General features: G+C 44.6%; 1 protein-coding gene across 4 annotated transcripts in view; it reads left to right on the forward strand.

The window, feature by feature from the left end:
- The window catches only part of MRAS (muscle RAS oncogene homolog), an 85,939-nt gene extending 77,605 nt beyond the window's left edge, over nucleotides 1-8,334 (forward strand). For all 4 annotated transcript variants that reach the window (XM_069020997.1, XM_069020996.1, XM_069020994.1 and 1 more), the window contains 3 exons: nucleotides 2,611-2,710; nucleotides 4,004-4,083; nucleotides 7,143-8,334. In XM_069020997.1, coding sequence (XP_068877098.1) covers nucleotides 2,611-2,710; nucleotides 4,004-4,083; nucleotides 7,143-7,242 — 280 coding nt within the window. In that variant the 3' untranslated portion in view covers nucleotides 7,243-8,334. The remainder of the gene's footprint in view (nucleotides 1-2,610; nucleotides 2,711-4,003; nucleotides 4,084-7,142) is intronic.
- Nucleotides 8,335-18,878: the final 10,544 nt, after the last annotated feature.

Consider the following 18,878-nt stretch of genomic DNA (forward strand, 5'->3'; position numbering starts at 1 on the left):
TCTGTGCTCTGCAGCAAACAATTGCACAGAATAAAACATTTCTGTGTGCCTGGGGAGACAGCAAGAGAGGTCGCCTCTCCTCTCCTTACATGTGCAGGGTAGAAGGTAGCACTGGGAGTTTAATCATGGCAAATAAATGTGTCCTGGCAGAGTGAGGGGAAGCTGCTGGTTTATCTCCAAGATAACTCCCTCTTCCCATGGTTCAAGAGGCAACGGATCCATCCTCACTGGGTGGGGTGTGAATTCAGCCCTTATATGTCTGCAGCTTTGAAACACTTAATTTTTCTGTTCATAATGGCTTTTAATTATGGAAGTCATCAAGAAAAGTCACCAGAGGGTTTGGGCCTCGTTGCTGGCTTCCTTTCACAGCTCTGAATAACTTCCCCACAGGAAGGGTGGACTCGTATCATGTGAGGTTCACAGCTGACAGCTCTTCCAGTAAAGCATCCAAAGCATAGCCCACAAGAGTGAAAAGTAAAGGAAAAACCACTCTTTGATTTCATTTAAATGAAGAAAAATGTCAGTCACTCAGTCAGCCTCTCAGATCACAGCAGTCTAAGCACTGCTGGCTTAGCTTGGGGCAAAGTAAATCTGTTTCTGAAAGCTGAAGGAGACAGGACAGAATTTCCTGTAACCTGTGCCAATCCGATGCTGATTTTATCTAATTTAACTTGGTGAAAATAAGATGTGTTCACTGTTCTGCTCTGGACTGAAACTTTTACCCTCCATATGCCGTGCAAACACTGCAGCAGCGTGTGAGAGGCAGGAAGTGAAACAGGCTGGTGAGGTTGTTTGTGTTTCCCCACTCAGCGCCACTCCGAGCGTGAGGAGAGTATTAATCTTCATCCAAAACCTGAGCTTGGTCAGAAAATCGAAGCAGTGGGAGCAGTGTGAATAAAAAAACCCTCCTGCCAAACCCACAGGTAGCTGGGAGCAGAGCATCACCCTGGTTTTCAGGTTAGCAGGCAGTTTTGGCAACTTAAAATCCAAAAGAATTGCAGGCTGCTGCATTAGCAGGGCTTTTCAAAGCCTTCCTCCCATTTCTTTCCACAACTTTCATTATAGTAAAATTTCCAACTGTAGCAGCTTTGTCCAACTAGTAGTTGTATGGCTTACAATAGCAAAGTCCCCATAGAGTTTTATGCCTGATGTAAACAAGGCAAATGAGATACCATCCAAAAGTAATCCCTTTCTAATCAATGTGCTGCAAGCCAAAAAGCAGTCAAATAATCCAGACAAGCAAATATTTTGCTCCAGAAGGATCAGAGTCAAGATATATCAATGCTCAGGTATTAACATTAAATCACAGTCACATTATCAGAATGAATAACTCTAAGACTCATTTAAAATGCAGAGTGCAGTATGGTATTTTTCCAGCCTGAGCAGTGGGGCAACGTGCCAGAGGGAAGATGGAGCTCTTATCATCTCGATGAAAAATGACCCAGAAACGCTGTTTGAAAATCCAGAGTTACCCAGGGAAGTGTTTTATACAGAAATGAGTACAGCTAGCTGCTCCTTACCCCAGTAAAATCAGCTCTGTTACAGCAGAGAACACTGGGATCATTTAGGAGGGTTTAAAGTTAAATATGAGACAACAATACTGCAGTAACTGTCAGTGATCAGAAGGGACCTCCTCCCTCCCAGCAGTGGCTAAGAGGCCCTGCAGCAGCTGATTACTCTGTTTCATGAAGCCAGAGGAGAGAGTGGCACTGCCAAAACCTCCCATGGCTCCCAACCTTGACACTGTTTATCACTGGAGCTATGGAGCTTTCTGCAGGGGTAGAGGGGGAGAGTTTTGCACAGGATATGCTGTGGATGGATGGATCTTTTCTCAGGTGGTGAAGACAGTCACTTACATGCCTGGTAGCTAAGGAAATACTGAGTATTATTACAGAGGGATATGGTTTTGGTATTTTTTTCTGGGATTAGAAACAGGAGATGGTAGGTAATAGCATTGGAAGCTTAGCAAATCTCTGGTTCCCTCCAGCCTCCTTCCAGCTACCACTGCCAGGCTTTCAGTTTGTCTCAGGTTAAGAGCTGATGGGCATCTTTTTGCTCCCAGGTATTCTCTTCACCATTTGATGCCCCTCTAAGCACCAGCTCCCAGAGTCCATCTTTCTTTCCCCACAGTTTCTCTCAGTGGATGAGCAGGAATGAACTGACTCCAGTTCTTCCATCATCCCTCAGTATCTTGCCAAGATATGCAGTTACTGAGATGCCTTAACTGCTACGAAAGAGTCCCAGTCTCCTGTCCAAGATCTGTCTTTATGTCTCAGTTGATTTTCTGGCTAATTCTGTAGATCTTTCTTCACCTATTTGGATCTTCAGGCTTAGCTATTATCAGGCATTGCAAAATGGTGACAATAAGTTCCTGAAGTCCCTAGAAATAACAATGAATGTGTGTGCATGAGTGCAACTTGTCAAGCAAGTTTTTACAATGTAAACATATATGTAGCACGTCCTGGGGGTTTTCTTTATATTTCTTTATACATATGTGGTATGTCTGTAGCTGAAAATGTTGGATGATGTCAGCATCAAAAAGTGAAATTTATGCTCATAATTTTTGTTGTAGACTGCTAATAATTGGGTGGTGGTTTTGATTTTTTCCAGGGAGTCTTTTCCAATGATTTTGGTGGCAAACAAAGTTGATCTAATGCACTTACGGAAAATTACAAGAGAACAGGGGAGAGAAATGGCAACAAAACATAACGTAAGTTTGCAGAATTATTTAATGGGCTATTGAAAGACCTTTTACAGGTGTTCAGGATTGAAATCTGTGCTCATTAGGAGCTGAATTAAAGCTTACAATTAAACATTTGCAAATACATTTTTGACTACTACAAAGTAGCAGCTATGCAGTTCCCTTTCAGTAGGGCCAATTCATCACGGAAACCAGAACCTCTGCTGTGCACCAGGTTGTAGCAGAGCTGTGGCCATCGCTAAGACTTAAGTACAAGGTGTCTGAAAGTGGTGAGAAGTGTTCAGGGTGAGTGAAGAAAGTGCACTCTCCTGGAGTGAAAAGGCAGAGTCAGGCATTAGGAGGTATATCCAGGTGCCTGAGCTTGTTAAAGATAATGAAGTTAACAGAGTTGTTAAGCCTATATAAATCTGGCCCACCATCTTAGCTCTGCATTATTCATGCTGTTAGTTTAGCCTGAGAAATTGGTCTTAGGTGGGTGTAGATCACATGCTGCGTCACTAATCACCTCTAAATGTCAGCAGCCCTGAACACCCAGAGGGAGACAACAACTCCCTTAGGAGGTGGAACTGAATTGAAGGGTTAAAGGCAAACAAGCCTGAGACCTCTTGGCAGCTTGGTGTGCCTAAAGGACAACCTGTGTGGTGGTTTCTGAGCAAACCACGATGGGAGTTTGGCAGGGCAGGTTCACTCCCCCCCTCCCCAAGGAAGCTGGTTCCTGTTGGAGCCAGGGCACCCAAACTGCAGCACAGCATGTTGTATCCATCTGTATGCACATGCTTTGGAAAAGGCCATGCATGAAAATACCTTATCAGAGGCAGTTTTATAAATCTGCCAGTGTGCTGGACAAGCACTCTAGGAGGCCCCATCTGGGTGTCAGACTTTGAAGGGGAAGATCATTTTACACTGAAGGGGAATTGTAGTCATGAAATATTCATGCAGTAGTCCCAATAAAATGTGGCAAGCAAGAATTTTTGGCAAGTGCTGGTCTTTCAACAACCTTCGGCTATTTTCATGTCTGTGAGCACAGCTCAGGGGGAGAGAACATCTGACGACATGAAGTCTGGGATTATTCTCCCCCAAACCCAGAGCTCCGATAGCAGCTGTTTAGCCTGGTGCTTGTTCCAGACCTTTTGTAAGCGCTCACTGACCTTGCTGCAAGCGTGAGGGTGTTGATAGCAGTATCATGGCAACATTTTGTTTACCTGTAGTTCCCCAGCCTTTAGGCTTTTCATTTTGAAACTGGTTTGCTCCCAACACATAGGCTGTTAGTGATCTTTTTCATGATACACTTCTCTCCTCCAGATTCCCTATATAGAAACCAGTGCCAAGGACCCACCTCTGAATGTGGACAAGGCCTTCCATGATCTCGTGAGGGTAATAAGGTAAGCTGCACACTCCTCCCTTCCTTACTGCCCGTGGATGGGACGTGCAGGAGTCCTGGCCCAGAGAGTCAGGAGCCAACTTCTGGGGAGACAGGTTTTCATGGGGGTGGGAGATTTCTGGTGTTTATTAACTTTCTAGTCCTGTATCTGCTTAGGTATGTTACCAGCAGTTAGTTACCCATGCAGGACATCAGTACCAGGCACAGTAAGAAGTAGCTGTGGCCATAATGAAAATCTTGTTATTCAATGAAAAGTGCAAAGCCTACTATAATGATCAGCTCTAAAACGCTGGCATTAAAAGCTCTGGACCAGTAATTTGGGTTTTCATAGTTTTGTCTTCTCAGGGTCTTGTGTTGCCAGAGGTTAAAAAGGACTGGCAAAAAATTCTACAAAATTCTAATGTTGTTGGTGACTTCTAACATTTTCTGCTCACTAAATGGAAAAATTAAGCCATTTTGTATGAGAAACTGCATGACCTAATGGATATGCCACAGGTTTCCTCCTCAGATTGCAGAGGTTTGTTCCCAGTTTTGGCACGAGCTGCCTTTGCTCGTTTTGGCAAACGTGCACTCTCTGGGTGAACCCCTGCTCCGGCTGCCAGCAGGGAGGGACTGCCTTCCCAAACCCTGGCTCCCCTGCAGGAAAAGAGCTGCACGCACATCCCAGCGTCTTGGCTGATAACCTCAGTTCTCTCTGAGATTTGTTTTTCTGGCACTAGTTGTCTGCCAGATTTTTTGGGCCCTCATTTTTCATGTTTTGGGAGGGTGCTGAGCTGAAATCATGCTCCTCCCTGCCATGCAGTCAAAGTGCCTTGCTCGGCAATTAAGCCACAAGGCATTTATTCACAGCATATCTGTACTTGTGAATATCCTAGCACAGCCTTAAGCCAGCCTCCATCAAAAGCAGATGGTACTGCCCACTCTTCCCACATGTCTCAAAAGCAGGGGGCAGAAAGTCTTTGGAGAACTGAGTTGGAAGTGTCCCAAGCTCTTTCCCAACTGTTCTGTAACTCTGCATTAGCTGGCTAGATATTACTTTTGTGTTGCAGCAAGCTCTTATCACTATCTATTCTGCTCTGCAGGAAAGGAAAACAGCCAAAATAAGATGGAAAGACTTTGTTTGCTTTCTCTGCATAACACAACTCCAGGCAGGCTGAAAAGAGTATTGTAATGAGGCATTTCTAATTTGAAACCGTGAAAATGCACTCCCTAACCTCAAAAATAAGTGGTACACCTCAGTTTCCTGAGTAGCTACTGTGAAAGTCCTTGCCAGCCAGGTGAAACCCTCTGTGATGTCAAGGGCACCAGAAATGTTCACAAGAGCTGGAACTCGGGTTAAGTCAGAGAGCAGGGAGATGTTGTGTGATCTGGCTGGTTGGTGGCCACAAAGCAGCTTTACTTGGTTTTTGGATGTTACAAACTGGCAACAGTCAGGGGTAGCATCACCCATCAAGTATTGTTTTTCTGGTTTTCAAGTGAGCTTTTTCAAATAAAATGTAAATTTCATCTCCCTGATAACTGTGTCATTGAGGGAGTGCTTTGCAAATGAAGGGCTTCCTCAGAGCCCTTGTGAGCTCTCAGGGTGAGCATGCTTGTTCAGTGTTGCACTGTTTGTGCTCTTTGCACTTGGCTGGTTCCCAGTTTATTTAGCTTCATGCAAGAAACTGTTGTTTGGAAGTAATCCAGAAAGGAGTGGGGTGATTGAGTCCACCCGATAGATGTTTTAAATTTCCTGATGTCCCTTTTATACTGCAGCAGTGCATACACAGGGACTGTCACAGCAGAAGCCTTGAGCAGGCCCGGGGCATGGTTTCTGGATCTCTAAAACAGATCCAGAACAGTGTGAACAGCTTGTGGTTACTTAGTATTTATCCAGATTTAAAGTATTTTCTGAATTTCATCTTTCTAGTTTTGAGCTCTAAAGTTTTATGTTTTTCGTGCCTCCAGCCTTCATATTCACTAAAAAAAAAAAAGTCTTACTAGTCAAAGCTGAGTTTTTCAGGTGGTTGCAAGAATTTGGAAGCTGAGGCTGTAAGAGAAACACCAGCTAAAGCCATAGTGATTTATGCCCCAGCAATGTCTCATCCTGGTCTGGATTACTTGGTATGAACACTTGGTTTAATTCCTGGCATATTACATCACAAAGAAGCTGGTTTTGAACTGTTCAGACTCTCAGGTTTGAATCTACTGAAACTGCCAGTGTTTGTATGTTTTATCTTGCACTAAAATCTGCATCTACAGGCTGCCTATCGGGTGTTTGAGCTACAAAGCATTCTGCTGGATTTGCACTGCTGGGCTGGCAGAGTGACTGCTGCAGTTGGGTACAGCTGCAAACAGACATTTGGGCAATGCCTCATCTTCCTGGACAGGAAGAAGCCCTCAACAGAACACTTTAGAGGCTGCTCCATGGCACAGTGCAGGAGGGCTCTCAGCTGCGTGTTCCTGGTGGCTGTGACTTCAGAGAGCCAGGGACATCTTTCTGGGGTCAGCTCATTCTCTGTGCTCAGGTGCTCTTCACAACTTTCAGGAGAAGGCAGAGCCCCATAGGCAGCAAACTCAGTTTTTGGTTTATTATTTTTTAGCCCCTCCTCCATCACCAAGTCTGTAGCAGTGCAGCTGGCTAAGGGCAATGCCAGCTGAAAGGCAGAAGAGTGTATTTCTCTGTGCTCTCTATATCTCTCTCATCCTCTTCCCTAGTGAGTGTCAGCAGCACTGTAACACATGATGTTGCATCGCTCAGAGCATCCCTGTTTCCTGGAGCAGCCCTTGTGGCAGGGGAGGAGGCAGCAGTTCACCCAGGGCAACTGGAGGCATAGTGCCCTGGCAAGATGTACATCCCTGCCATAATCCTTAATGGCTTCTTTCCTCCTTCCTGAAGAATGCAGGCAGTTCTCAGCTGTGTGGCATGGAAAGCCATGCAGTGCTGGAAGGGTATATGGAGATATGTATGCAAATATGCACAGGCACACCAAGATGCTGCTCTGCAGGCTGCCCAGGGCTCTGGATCCAACCCAACCTTATGTCTCACCTGCCTGCTTTCTTCTCTGTCTCCCAAAACAGGCAACAAATCCCAGAGAAAAGCCAGAAAAAGAAGAAAAAGACCAAATGGCGAGGGGACAGAGCCACGGGCTCCCATAAACTCCAGTGTGTGATTTTGTGACGGGACACCCTGGGAGTGCCTTGGACGCCTCCCTCCTCCCTTCTTGACCCACTGCCAGCCCAGGCGAGGAGCGCAGCTCGATGCTGATGCCCACAGGGCCCCGTGGCCCCCTCGGGCTCCCTACGGCGGCTCAGACTCGAGGAGGCAGCTCAAAGGGCCTGGACCCCCCGGAGAGGAGCTGCACATCAGGGCCAGCGTGGGAGCTGTGTGAATGGGAGGCGGAAGGGATCAGCAGGACCTCAACTCTCAAACACCCCCAGCACCTTCCAGGGGCCTCCATAATGTTTATTAAGAAAAAAAAAAAAAGGAAGAAGTTAAAAAAAAAAAGTGTTGGTTTTATCTGCAAACATTTCTCTTTGTGACCCATTTCTGAACAGCCTTGAATAGCCCCCCTGTTTGGTACAGTCGTCTGTGTATGTGTGGGGGAAGGGAAAGGGCTTTTCTTTCTCTTAATTTTTTTTTGTCCTCTTCTTCCTTTTTGTTGTTTGCTCAGCGAGTGTTGGGTTGCAAAGAAACAACGGCCAGGCTTAAATTTCTTGCACTGAACTCTCTCTAGGGCGGCAGTGCCAAAACACAACTTCATATGAAAGTGCATAGATTTGGAGGAAGAAAATTAATTCCAGCTGCTCTGGGTGCTCCAGACATTGTGTCAGACTCTGGAGGGCCGCCAGCTCACAGACCATAAACTCCAGCTTAGGAAAGGAGATTTGGGCTTGGATTATATTTTTTTGTCTTACCCTTTGTCCAGAGGTTTTGTTTCTGTTTTGTAACTTTGGACATAGCAAACTTAAGATGTTTTGTTAACCTGGAAGTATTTAAATTAAAGTAATTTACAAATGGAAGGGTATGTCATTTCTGGGGGAGGGAGATGGAGGGGAAGGGAGAAAAGAAGTAAAATCTGAACTGAATTTGTTATTTGGGTGTTGAATTTCTCCCTCATAAATGCATGTAAAGTGGTGCAATCTAAATCCCTCTCTATTATTCCTTAACCTTTCCCTGCAAAGCCACTCATGGGTAGATTAATTGTTTTGCTTTTCCCAGGCTCATCTTACACACACAGGAAAAAAAAAACAACCTGTTTATGGACTTTGGCTCAATGTTTTTTCTTCTCCCTCCTTCACCAAGAGTTGGTGACTTGAAAGAAAGAGGTGTTTTTAAAATGATTCAAGTGGGATGTGTCTCTTCATAGGCTGACTGTATCTAAAATGTCTCCCTGAAAACAGCAAAGACTAAATATGCCTTATGAAAAGACAAGGCAAAAACCCTGCAAACGTTCAAACTGCCATCTGTAGCACCAGAAATGTGGCTGTGTACATCCCGGAGGGGCCACGTGTTCTTTCACACCTTTCCTGGCAGTAAGAATTGCAGTGGCAAATTTGTCTTCAATGGAATGTCATCTGCTGGATTGAATCCATTGGCTCCATTCACATGGTCACCAAACTTATTTAAAAGTAGCAACTTGCTTTTCATCAGCTTGAATCCTATTCAAATATGCTTTGTGGGCATGACTTAAAGTATTGGCAGAGTATGAATGTCTGAGATTTATGTGTCTGAGCACAGAAAATCCTGGTATTGAAGATGCATTCAAGATGATGGATCATCACAAACTTAGTTGTCCATGCTTGTCTATTTGTCACCAGATTTCACCTTTTGACCCTTTGCCAGGTCACTTTTTAGAAGTGAGTTGGCTGCTGATTATTTTTCAGGTGAATGAGGCTAATGGAAATATGTTCTTAATTTGTCCAGTCTTCGTCGCAGGCAGAAGATGGCAAAAGCCTGCAGCTGGCTCATCAAGCTGCTTAGGGTAAGGCTGGCTCTGCTGCTTCTGTGCCCTTGGGCATGGTGACATGCTGGGGATGGATTAAGCAGGGGGATATTGGAAAGGAGTGTCTCTGATGGACTCTTGGGTTGGATGTGGGCCATACATTTCAGCGAAGTAGCAACATGCTGTGTCAGCTGAGATGTGGCTCCAGACCATTGCAGCATTTCTCCCAGCGTTGGCTGAATGGAACTGCAGCAACCAAAACCATCCACTTCAAATTCTAGTCCTTGAGACTTGCCTCTGCCTCCTGGAGGAAGATCTCCCTGTAGGCATTTCATTTGTTCTGCTTTGAAAACTTCTAGTAAATCAGAAATTGTCTGATCTTTGCAACCAGCCCATTTCACCATCACCCCTGTAACCACTTCCCTGCCAGAATCCCTGTCTAGCCTGACTGCTGGCTTCATAGTTTTAATTATACACTACTAATGCTATGGGATCCCACACACAAGAAGATGATGGCATTTTCAGGGAGCCCTTTTAGTACCCCCTAGAGCTCTTCCACTTAAAAATAACTTGATTTCTGCTGAACCACCTCATCCTTATTATTTTTATCTAAACCCTTGGGAATGCTTGCCTGAAAACAGCATGTGTGTCTCTTGAGTCACATCTGCTGCGTACTCAGCACTGCATGTGAGAAATTATCTGCTTTTTCTAAAGCTTCTTAATTGTTTCTTCAGTTTCTTTAGCAACTAACAGCTATTGCAGAATAACGGAGTGGAGGAGGAGGGGAAAGGAGCAGATTAACAATGGAATAGTGGCAAATGGGGAAAGCATGGCTGTGTTCTTCTATGTTCATCAACTTGTTTATAGCAAGGAGTGTTTTCCAGCAAGGATTGCATCTCTGACAATCCTGGGGTGCTGAAAATAGCAAGGTATGCAAAGCCTTCTGCCACCTAACCCACCCTGTCATATTCAGGGCTGTTGGGAAATGGAGAGCACCTTCCCTGCTATGCACAGCACCTACAGCCCTGGGTAGGGAGACACCAGTTGCTGACACACTACAGAGAGCAACAACTGTGCTTTGGGTGGCTTATATTTTTCTATGGAGCATCCAGTGGATGGCGACATTTTTGTTGTGGTCAGGGGCAGTCAGGGTCAGTCTGGAGAAGGATCCTGTAAGGGCACATGTGGGGCTCATTTCCAAAAAGCTGATATTCCCAGTGACCTAACATCATCTTCAGCCCCTGGGTAAATCAGCATTCCCTTGTCTCAGAGCAATCTGGTTCCTCTTCTGTTAAACAGGAATTGGCAAGGTAGAACTGGCCATAGCCTCACCTTGCTTTCAACATACAGTTTCAAACAAAATGAAAAGTGGTAAAACCTTACAGATTTATTGGTATTTAAAAACCAAATAACCTCCTTTTTATATTTTAGACACTGAATAATATTTGTAGAACAACAAACAAAAAGTATTAATCTACCTAAGTTTTGGCTTTGCAGAGGTGTCATCACCTCCCCAACCTGGCATCCCATCACAGCTATACCACTGGCTTCAGGTAAATCATGTTGCTGTTTTCTCCCTCAGCTCCTCCTGCCTATAAGGCAGCCACTGGCTTTGTTTTCTTACCAACTTCTGAGGTGCATGACATTTATTGTACAAGCCAAGTCACCTGCTTCTCTGTCTACCTTTGTCTCTCATTTAAGGAAAGGGGGGGTGGGAAGGAAGAAAAGGAAAAGTACCCAATTGAAATAAATACATGTTCCTTTGGCATGAGCAGAGTTTAATTGTCCCTCTCTGCCTGCCAACTCTAAATGGCACAAAAGCCTGATAACAGCAAAACCAAATAACACCACCGCACATCTGAGTGGGCCTGCAGGTGGTGGCCACCTACAAACCTGCTTTCTTGGCTGCCTCAGCCAAGGCCAGTGCTGTCACTGACAAAGCTGCTCTGTGACAGCCTGGGTACATTTAAATAAACCATATTCAGATGATGGTGGTCAGCAGCAAAACATTGGAGATGGTGAACAAGAGAAGCAAGATTTAACAAGGGGCTGAAATTGCTTGGTTTGGATCAGATGTTTCAGTTTAACAAGAGGCCATTGCCATATGCTGCTCGGTTCCTTAATCTGCAATAATTAATTTTGGCTGGCTCTTTTAACCTACAGCTGTACTAGAATGTGAAAATTAGGACAGGCTGAGGGGTTTAGGCATACATGGTGTGTCTCATCTGGAGAGGAAATGAGCATTATTAGGCACAGAGAGGACAGCATTGTAATGCTGGTTCAGATTTTTGTTTTAGCTTGTTACCATCCTCAGGCCAAAATAGACTGCCCAGAGCCTTATTCAGCTCCAGTGATTTCAAGGCTTGGTCCCTAAATGCTGCTTGGGAAGGAGGTGATCCCCCCCAAAGCTCTGCTAAGAGTAGACTATAATGAGGAATACAGAAGATATTTTAAGAGACCCAACTTGTGGTCTACTCGAATGTCAGAGTTCAGATAGTCATTTATTGATGAGGCAGAGAGAGGGCTTGAGAGATGTTTGCCATTAGGGAAATAGCCAAGGCCCTGTGACAAGTGCCACATCAACCTTGGAACAGACAGAAGAGCTCTGTGTCTGGAAATCTGCTTTCTGTGAGCTGGGGTTCAGTGGCCAGTCTAATCTATCTGCTGTAGGGTGGGCAGAAAGGAGGAGCTTTAGTGCATTTATTAAGGACTGCATTAGAGTGCACAGCAAACATGACAATGAAAAGGAGAGGAAGGATGCTGTGGCATGGGAAGTGGTGTCATTCTTGGTCACTGTTCCCTGTGCTGGGAGGTCTCCAGTGGTCACATAGCCTAAATTGTGTGTCTTGCATTTATTTATTTAATGGCATCTGATATGCCTGGGGGTAGCCAGGGCATTTACCTGTGAGTTTCAGCTCTAACACGAGACCTATAGGAAATCTGTGCCCTTCTGGAGTAGCAGCCATCAGCCAGGCAAGGATTCACCAAAGCACCTGAAACAGCTCCAGACATGTACCTTGGGGCAGCCAGTAGGTGATTTGAGAGCCCTTTTCTATTTCATAACAGTGCTCTGAGAAAAGTCAGTGGGTATTTCAAGTGTCTGTGGATACCCTAGTTCTTCTCCTGCAAAGTGATGTCATCTGTGTTTTAGGGACTCACTGATGCATCTAGACAAAGTCTGAAGTAGAAGTCACCAATCTTGTGAAATGTATTAATTGCATCTTGCAGCCTGGGCAATCTCATGAGAATCACTTGCACAATTAGGCTGTAAATAATTCAGTATTTGGCTATCAGGGATTCCATCAATATTATGCAGGCCTTTTGCTTCCTTTTCTCTTGCATGCAAGGGGAATAAATATTTCATAGATGATCCCACAGATGGTTTCTGGGATGACACAGGACTTACTTGCCGCAGAAGAGAGCAGGGAGACAGATGACTGTGTGCACTGGATCCCATGATGGAGAGACACAAGGAGTTACAGCACAGAAGTAGGCTCTGGTCTCAGGGGCTTTCCCACCACTGTGGCAAATCACTGCTGCTTCCCTCCAGCTCCAAGAAGTCACTCATAAGTGGTCAGCAGGTCAGGCAGGTCAAGACTTCCCGAGGCAGGAGAAACATGTGGGACTGTGTCACTGCTGTGGCAAAGCGAGGGGCCAGGGAAGGAAGGCTCCCATCAGGGAGGGGGATGTTCAGCAGTGCTGAGTGTGGAGGGGAGGCAGCCAAAATCTCCTAATCCTGGCAGTTCTGGGAGAGCTTTTTTATTTCTTTTGAATTCAGGGATCCCTTTGCCAAATCCCGGGGGACCGGCAACATTGTGCCAAGCCAAACACAGCAGTCTGACTTGCCACAAGCGTTACTACTTCTCTGGTTTCCATCCCTCCTCCCAGGTCTCTCTCCTACAGACCAGGACATGTACAACATTGTCTGAGAGCTCAGACTGGGCATGTGGTCAGATCCAGGAGCCAAAGAGGAGGGGCTCAGGCAACATCCTGGATTTGGTCAGTAAGAGAGCAGGAGCAAGAGGCGGAGGAAGGAGCTTTGTGAATCAGGACCCTGTTCTATAAAGCCAAATCCTCTGCAAATCTGGGCAAGAGACATTGTACAGCTCGTGATTAAGACAATCTCTGCTGAGAAGTCAGCCCAGCAGAACAAGTCACGAGCTGGTCCGTGGGCTGCTACACACAGACGTGGTTATCATGTGGCTTCTGTGACAGGGGCTCCTCTCATTACAGTAGTCAAGCCCAACCAGACCCAGCCCAGACCCAGACAGACACTGGGCATACCTCTTTGCAACTGCCTATGTCCCCATGAAGCAGGGAGTTCTTTTCTGCAGGCTCCAAAATAAGAGCTGTGTTTCAAACAGTCCCTGGGATGGAGCCGACAGAAAGCAGGAAATTCGAAGTTAAGGCTGATGCTCCGGGCTTTGCTCACACAATTGTTGAGGTCGAACAAAGCACAATGATGTGAGCTGGGGACAGGGTGCTACTTACCCTCCCCTGGGAGCTTCCTGCCTTGCCTCGTCTCATCCCAGTCTCCAAACTTTCATAAGAGCTTATGCTGGTTTCTGGCATTGTTTCCCACAGAGCTGGTCACAAAGTTTCATTCCCACGGTTTTTTTGCTTGGCCTGGTGAAGCCTCTTTGTCTCCCCCAGCACCCTTTGGCCAGCAGGGTTAGTGTGGTGATGGGGAGTCTTTGGCAGAAGGTTCTTTGTGGGGAAGAGGAGGTTCAGCAGGAGATGGGGAAAGCAAAGCAGTCACACCATCAGCATAAAACACTTAAAAGCAAAGGTGACACTGCTAGGTTTTTGTTGGTTTTACTCTAGCACATAAAAATTGTTCTGGGAAAATTCACGTGACACCTGCTACCATAAGAATAGAGAACTGGAACTAATGAGAGAAGTAGAGAACTAATGATTTTTCACTTCAGGATCTTAAAGCATTCAAGAAACAATCAAACCTCTTGCAGTCAGGACACTTAGAAGTGGCAGATCCTGTTCCATAGGCTGAAGAAACAAGAACACAGACATCTGAAACGTAGAGAAAGAACAGGGGCTGATGAGATGCCTGAACATCAAACACTGCTGGGACTTGTGACCAATTTGCTTCAAGCTGTGAAACTCTAATTAACATGGACTTAGCTGAAAATAAATATTAAATGCAAAAAGAAGAGGTCTAAGGCCAGCTATCTCAAGAGGTTCAGTCCCTGATAAAAACTGTAAATACCTACTAGATATAGGCTGCTTCCATAAGTGGCATTTTCTCAGTATTTTCAATTGATTTTTCCCCCTAAGCAATCTATCTCCTTCCTAATTTAGGATTCATCTTATCACATCACAGAGATCAACTAAAAATGGAAAAGGTCACAAGTTCTACTTTACTTAAGGGGAAAAAAATATCCTTTGTAAAATGCCTTTGGACTTATTTACAGGACTGCCTTTGTTTTTCTTAGAGAACAAAAGCTTGACTCCTGCTTATCCCATGGAGCCCTCAATACCAGTGACTGGATCAGTGATGGGCTACCTGAGGAAAACAAACCTGTGAGCACGAGGTGTAAGCCATGTGAGCCCACAGAGGAGTTGCTGTTTGAAGTTTCCAAGGATTGGAGGCTAGTGCTTAATTTTAAAATGATAGGTCCTTTGGCAATGTTGTCCTAAGACAATAACAAGGAAATGGCACTATCTAATGCCAGTGTGACTGTTCCTCCCAGCATTCAGAGGACCCCCAGACCTGGCTGTGTAAATAGTGGTACTGACGCCTGTGCGGAATAAACTATCTCTGCTTCTTGAGACAGGACTTTGCATCAGCCTGACCAATGCTACAGGCTACTGCCTATATGTTTCTTATGTTTTACTGCCAATTAATGCCAAATTGCAGGCTTAGTCAGGTCTACCAACAGTCTAACTTGGATTTTCTCTTACTGTGACCAGTATGGGACTTGTAGCACTGAAAAATCACTGAAAAGCCAGTCTGGCCACAGCACATTTCATTACTGCCCAGCTGCCTCTTGTCTGCAACAGCCTTTTACCACAGGCTCTGTAAAGGTGGGACAGAGCTGCTGCTTCTCCCTGGAGAGAGGTAAGTGCCTTGAATTTGATTGTGTGGGCCTGGGCTTGGGTCTGCTCTATGCCTCTATCATTAAGGGGGTGTTAGCATCTCTTTGGGGCAATTTGGCTGTTTCCAAGAAATGAATTATCTGCATTGACCAGCTGAGGGCAGGAACAATTTGGCTACGTTTTCAGGTGGTATCAGAATTAGGTGGTTTATATATAGATTAAACTCCAGGAGATCATCTGTGATGAGACATGCCATGTGGACTGGCCGTGTCCCAGACCAGTCTCTTGTCAGCCCCTTGCAAAAATATCCAGCAGCAAACACACACAGGGAGTAGGCTCTGGAATGAGCAGGGAAGTCAATACACCCTTCATGTGTGTGAAGTGTAGGTGCTGGCAGCAGGACTGCTTGGCACCACTGGGAATGCACTGGGGTTTTTAGTAAGGGCACACTATGCTTTTCCAGATCAGTCCTGCCCCCCTCTCTTGCCTATTGGTGCAGAAATAACCCAAAGAGCAACTAAACAGCAAACAAAGCTTCTCTAACATCTTAGTCTTCTCAGTGAGGGCGGGGAGTAAAACTGTCCCAGAAACAATGGTTTAAAAAATGCTGAAGGGGGAGAGTGTTAAAGGGAAACTACAATGTGCACTTGCACTGGTGGTGGATGTTTTTTATTACTGTTATTGGCTATTCAAACACTTACCCAAAAAAAGAAAAGGAGAAGTGGAGACAGCAGCCTCAAATCAAACAGATTTCAAACAGTTCACAAATTTTTCTAAATATATTAATCTTCCAAAGACTCTTTAGCCTGTTAGTTAGTTTTAAATAATCATGACCTAGTACTTACTAAATAACTAAAATCTTTTGAGAGTTCATATTTATAGTCCAGATCGCTGTAAAACAAAGGGCAGAAAGAAATCCCATTTGGATGTGAATGTTTAATATGGCTGTTTGGAAAGCTGCTGCACTGACATTAATTTGGGCAGATAATCAAATAAGTACTAAAACAAACAGTTATGCAGACATATAATTAGAATAGGGAAAGGTTCTAAGTTAAGCCAATAGAAAATGGTTTATAAAGACCATTTGATCACAGCCTTTCAAAAAGAACTGGAACAAAAAACCAAGGCTGTTACTTTATATTCGGGAATATAGATCAGTGGAGGTACCAGTAGTACCTGGTATGTAAATACAGGATGGATGCTGGGTTTGTTCCTCAGGGATCCACTTCAGAGCCTGTGAATGTTAACTGGAGCCTTTCTGTTATGTCAAACAGACTTTGGGTCAGGTCCATCACCTTCTGATGAGGGAGTCCCACAATTCCTTTATTTGGCAGCTTGCAGGAGAAGCAGAAGTAAAACATATTGCAAAAGCCAAGCTCCAACATGAGTCCTGATCAATTATGTCTTAACATTAAACTGTAGCTAATGTGCTTTTACCAGATGTCCTGATGAAATACTATTACAAGCTGGTGCATTGCATTAATTAAAGTGAAATTTCATAATGAATTCTTTTTTCAAGGCAGCAGGGATGAATTGATGACCTACATAACCTCCCTTCCCTCTGAAATAGCTTTCCAAACTAATGAAATGAATCCCCCTGGTTGTGGCAGGCGAATGGAGCGAGCTGTGCTTTGCATCCCAGCTACACACTGCGACAGGAAAAAATCTGGGCACTCTCCACAGAGATTATGGTTTGCCTTTCACTGTGTCTAGCAACAAGAGGGAACTTTCAGAGGCAGGAGGACTTTCCATTAAGGCACCTTGCATAACAGGAGGCTTTTGAAAGCTCCATTAAAGTTCTTGGACAGTGCCCTCACAGAGAAGCTGGGGGATAAGCTGGCTGACCCTCTACCTTATAAACTGGCACAAATGCACAGACAGTTAAATGCACATTTGTTCGAGCATAAGAGGCTTAGGGTATGTCATTAAAATATAATCCACAGCGGACAACAAACATGCCCACAGCTGGCAGGCTCAGACCTGTGTCTGCGGCCGGGAGAGAAGCGCGAGGATCAGCCGCACGCAGCCCGTGTGTGTGGGGAGCTGACGGGAGGAGGGGACGCCTCTGCTCCCAGGCATATGTTTTAAAAGAGAAAATATGCCTGTGAATTCTGATTATGCCTGTGTTAGTACATTTTGATCCGTGGTGGTTTGAGATTAAAAGTGATTTATAATGTTGCTAAGTCTCAGCAGTCTTCATTTCACTAAGCCATTGCAGTGCAATCAAAACAGCGCCTGTACCAGTGCTGGATTGTGCCAGCGAGTCCTAATTGCCTGAAAGATAATGGTGTCATTAAAGTCTCTTTCCCCTGTGAGCCTTGTACTCCTCGACAGAAAAGATGCTTTTATTGTTGGTTTCAAAGGAGTCCTCAGTCACTGCTAAAGCACATTGTCCATTCAGAGGTATTGGGAGGCTCTATTCTGTAGCTGCTTTATTTCTCAGTTTCTCCCTTCATAAGCAGTGGGCAAGCAAGAGCAATGGAGAGAAATGCAGAAAAAATACTGACTTTCATCAAGAAAGACAAAATATATAATATATAATGTAGTAAATAATAAAATATAATAAAATATAAAATATAATAATCAGATATGATTCAGTTATACATCATAAGGGAAAGAAGTGGCTGAGACCTTGCACTGGTTTAGGCTTCTGGGAACAGAAGTGGAGAACACTTCTCTATAAGGAGACACACTCCACAAAAAATGCCAACTTCACCAATAATTTTTGAGTCAGTAATCATTTTGACAGAAAAGCTGTGACCAGCTTCTTTATTCATATGAAAGGCATGTGGCCCTGCAATTACACCTTAACTCATAGCCATCCTTCTTTCTAGACAATTTCAATTAAGAAATGACCTCTCCATAAAACATTCAATTCTGCTACAAGATTTATTCCTGTCTTCATGCCGTAACATCTTCCTGAAAAGCAGAAAGACACTTACGCAGGTAAATTGATCACTTGTCTGTTTATGGGTGTGAGTTTTTTTAAACAGAAGGGGGTTTTGCTATTATTATTTGTCTGCACTCTGAATCTTGCTATTTCTTGTGCTTGGAGAATCACCCTTCTGTTTGCTTTGCACAGTGCCTTGCTCGCTCAGCGAGCCTGTCTTCACTGGGGTTAGCCACGCCAGACCACATACATATGACAGTGACATGCAGAGGTAGCCTGTAGCAAGTGTTTTTGCATTTGCCATCCAAAACTGAATATTTAATCTCTAAGACCACAAAAATGTCAGGAGAAGTAGTATCTGCTGAGTAGAGTAAGAGGCTGGGGTTGCAGAGGGGCTGTAGTCCACCCGACCTGCTAACCTCATAAAACCTTTATGGTTAAATGTACACTCAGTTACACCTAAGAGACTTATGGCAGGCCATCACAAGGTAATCCAGAGTGCTCACCAATGCATGCATTACACAAAAAATGCTTGGCATTGCTGGTGCAGGGTACTTTCAAGCAGAGATAAGCCTCCACAATCAGCACTCAGATAATTTTCCTTTCACACTTTCCTTCATCTTATCTGCCTTTCATACTCTGTTGCTTTTACTCCTTCAGTTGTTACCTTTCCATCTTCTATCCATATTATCCATCATGGTGGGTATAAGAGCCTTTCTTCATTGCATGACATTTCTGGAGTACTTTGGAGTACTCTGTTGTAGTTTTTGCCACTGACTCTCCATTTGTTTAAGACTTACTGGCATTTACTGTTTTTTCTTTGCTGAAGCATTTTGAATGTAGTATCTAAACTGCAGTTCTGCTGCTCAGGGCTGTGCCTGTGAGGTGCCACCAGAACAGGAGCTTCTTCTGAAGGCAGGAGGGGTC

The sequence above is a fragment of the Aphelocoma coerulescens genome, chromosome 7 (assembly GCF_041296385.1).
Source record: "Aphelocoma coerulescens isolate FSJ_1873_10779 chromosome 7, UR_Acoe_1.0, whole genome shotgun sequence".
Taxonomy (NCBI): domain Eukaryota; kingdom Metazoa; phylum Chordata; class Aves; order Passeriformes; family Corvidae; genus Aphelocoma; species Aphelocoma coerulescens.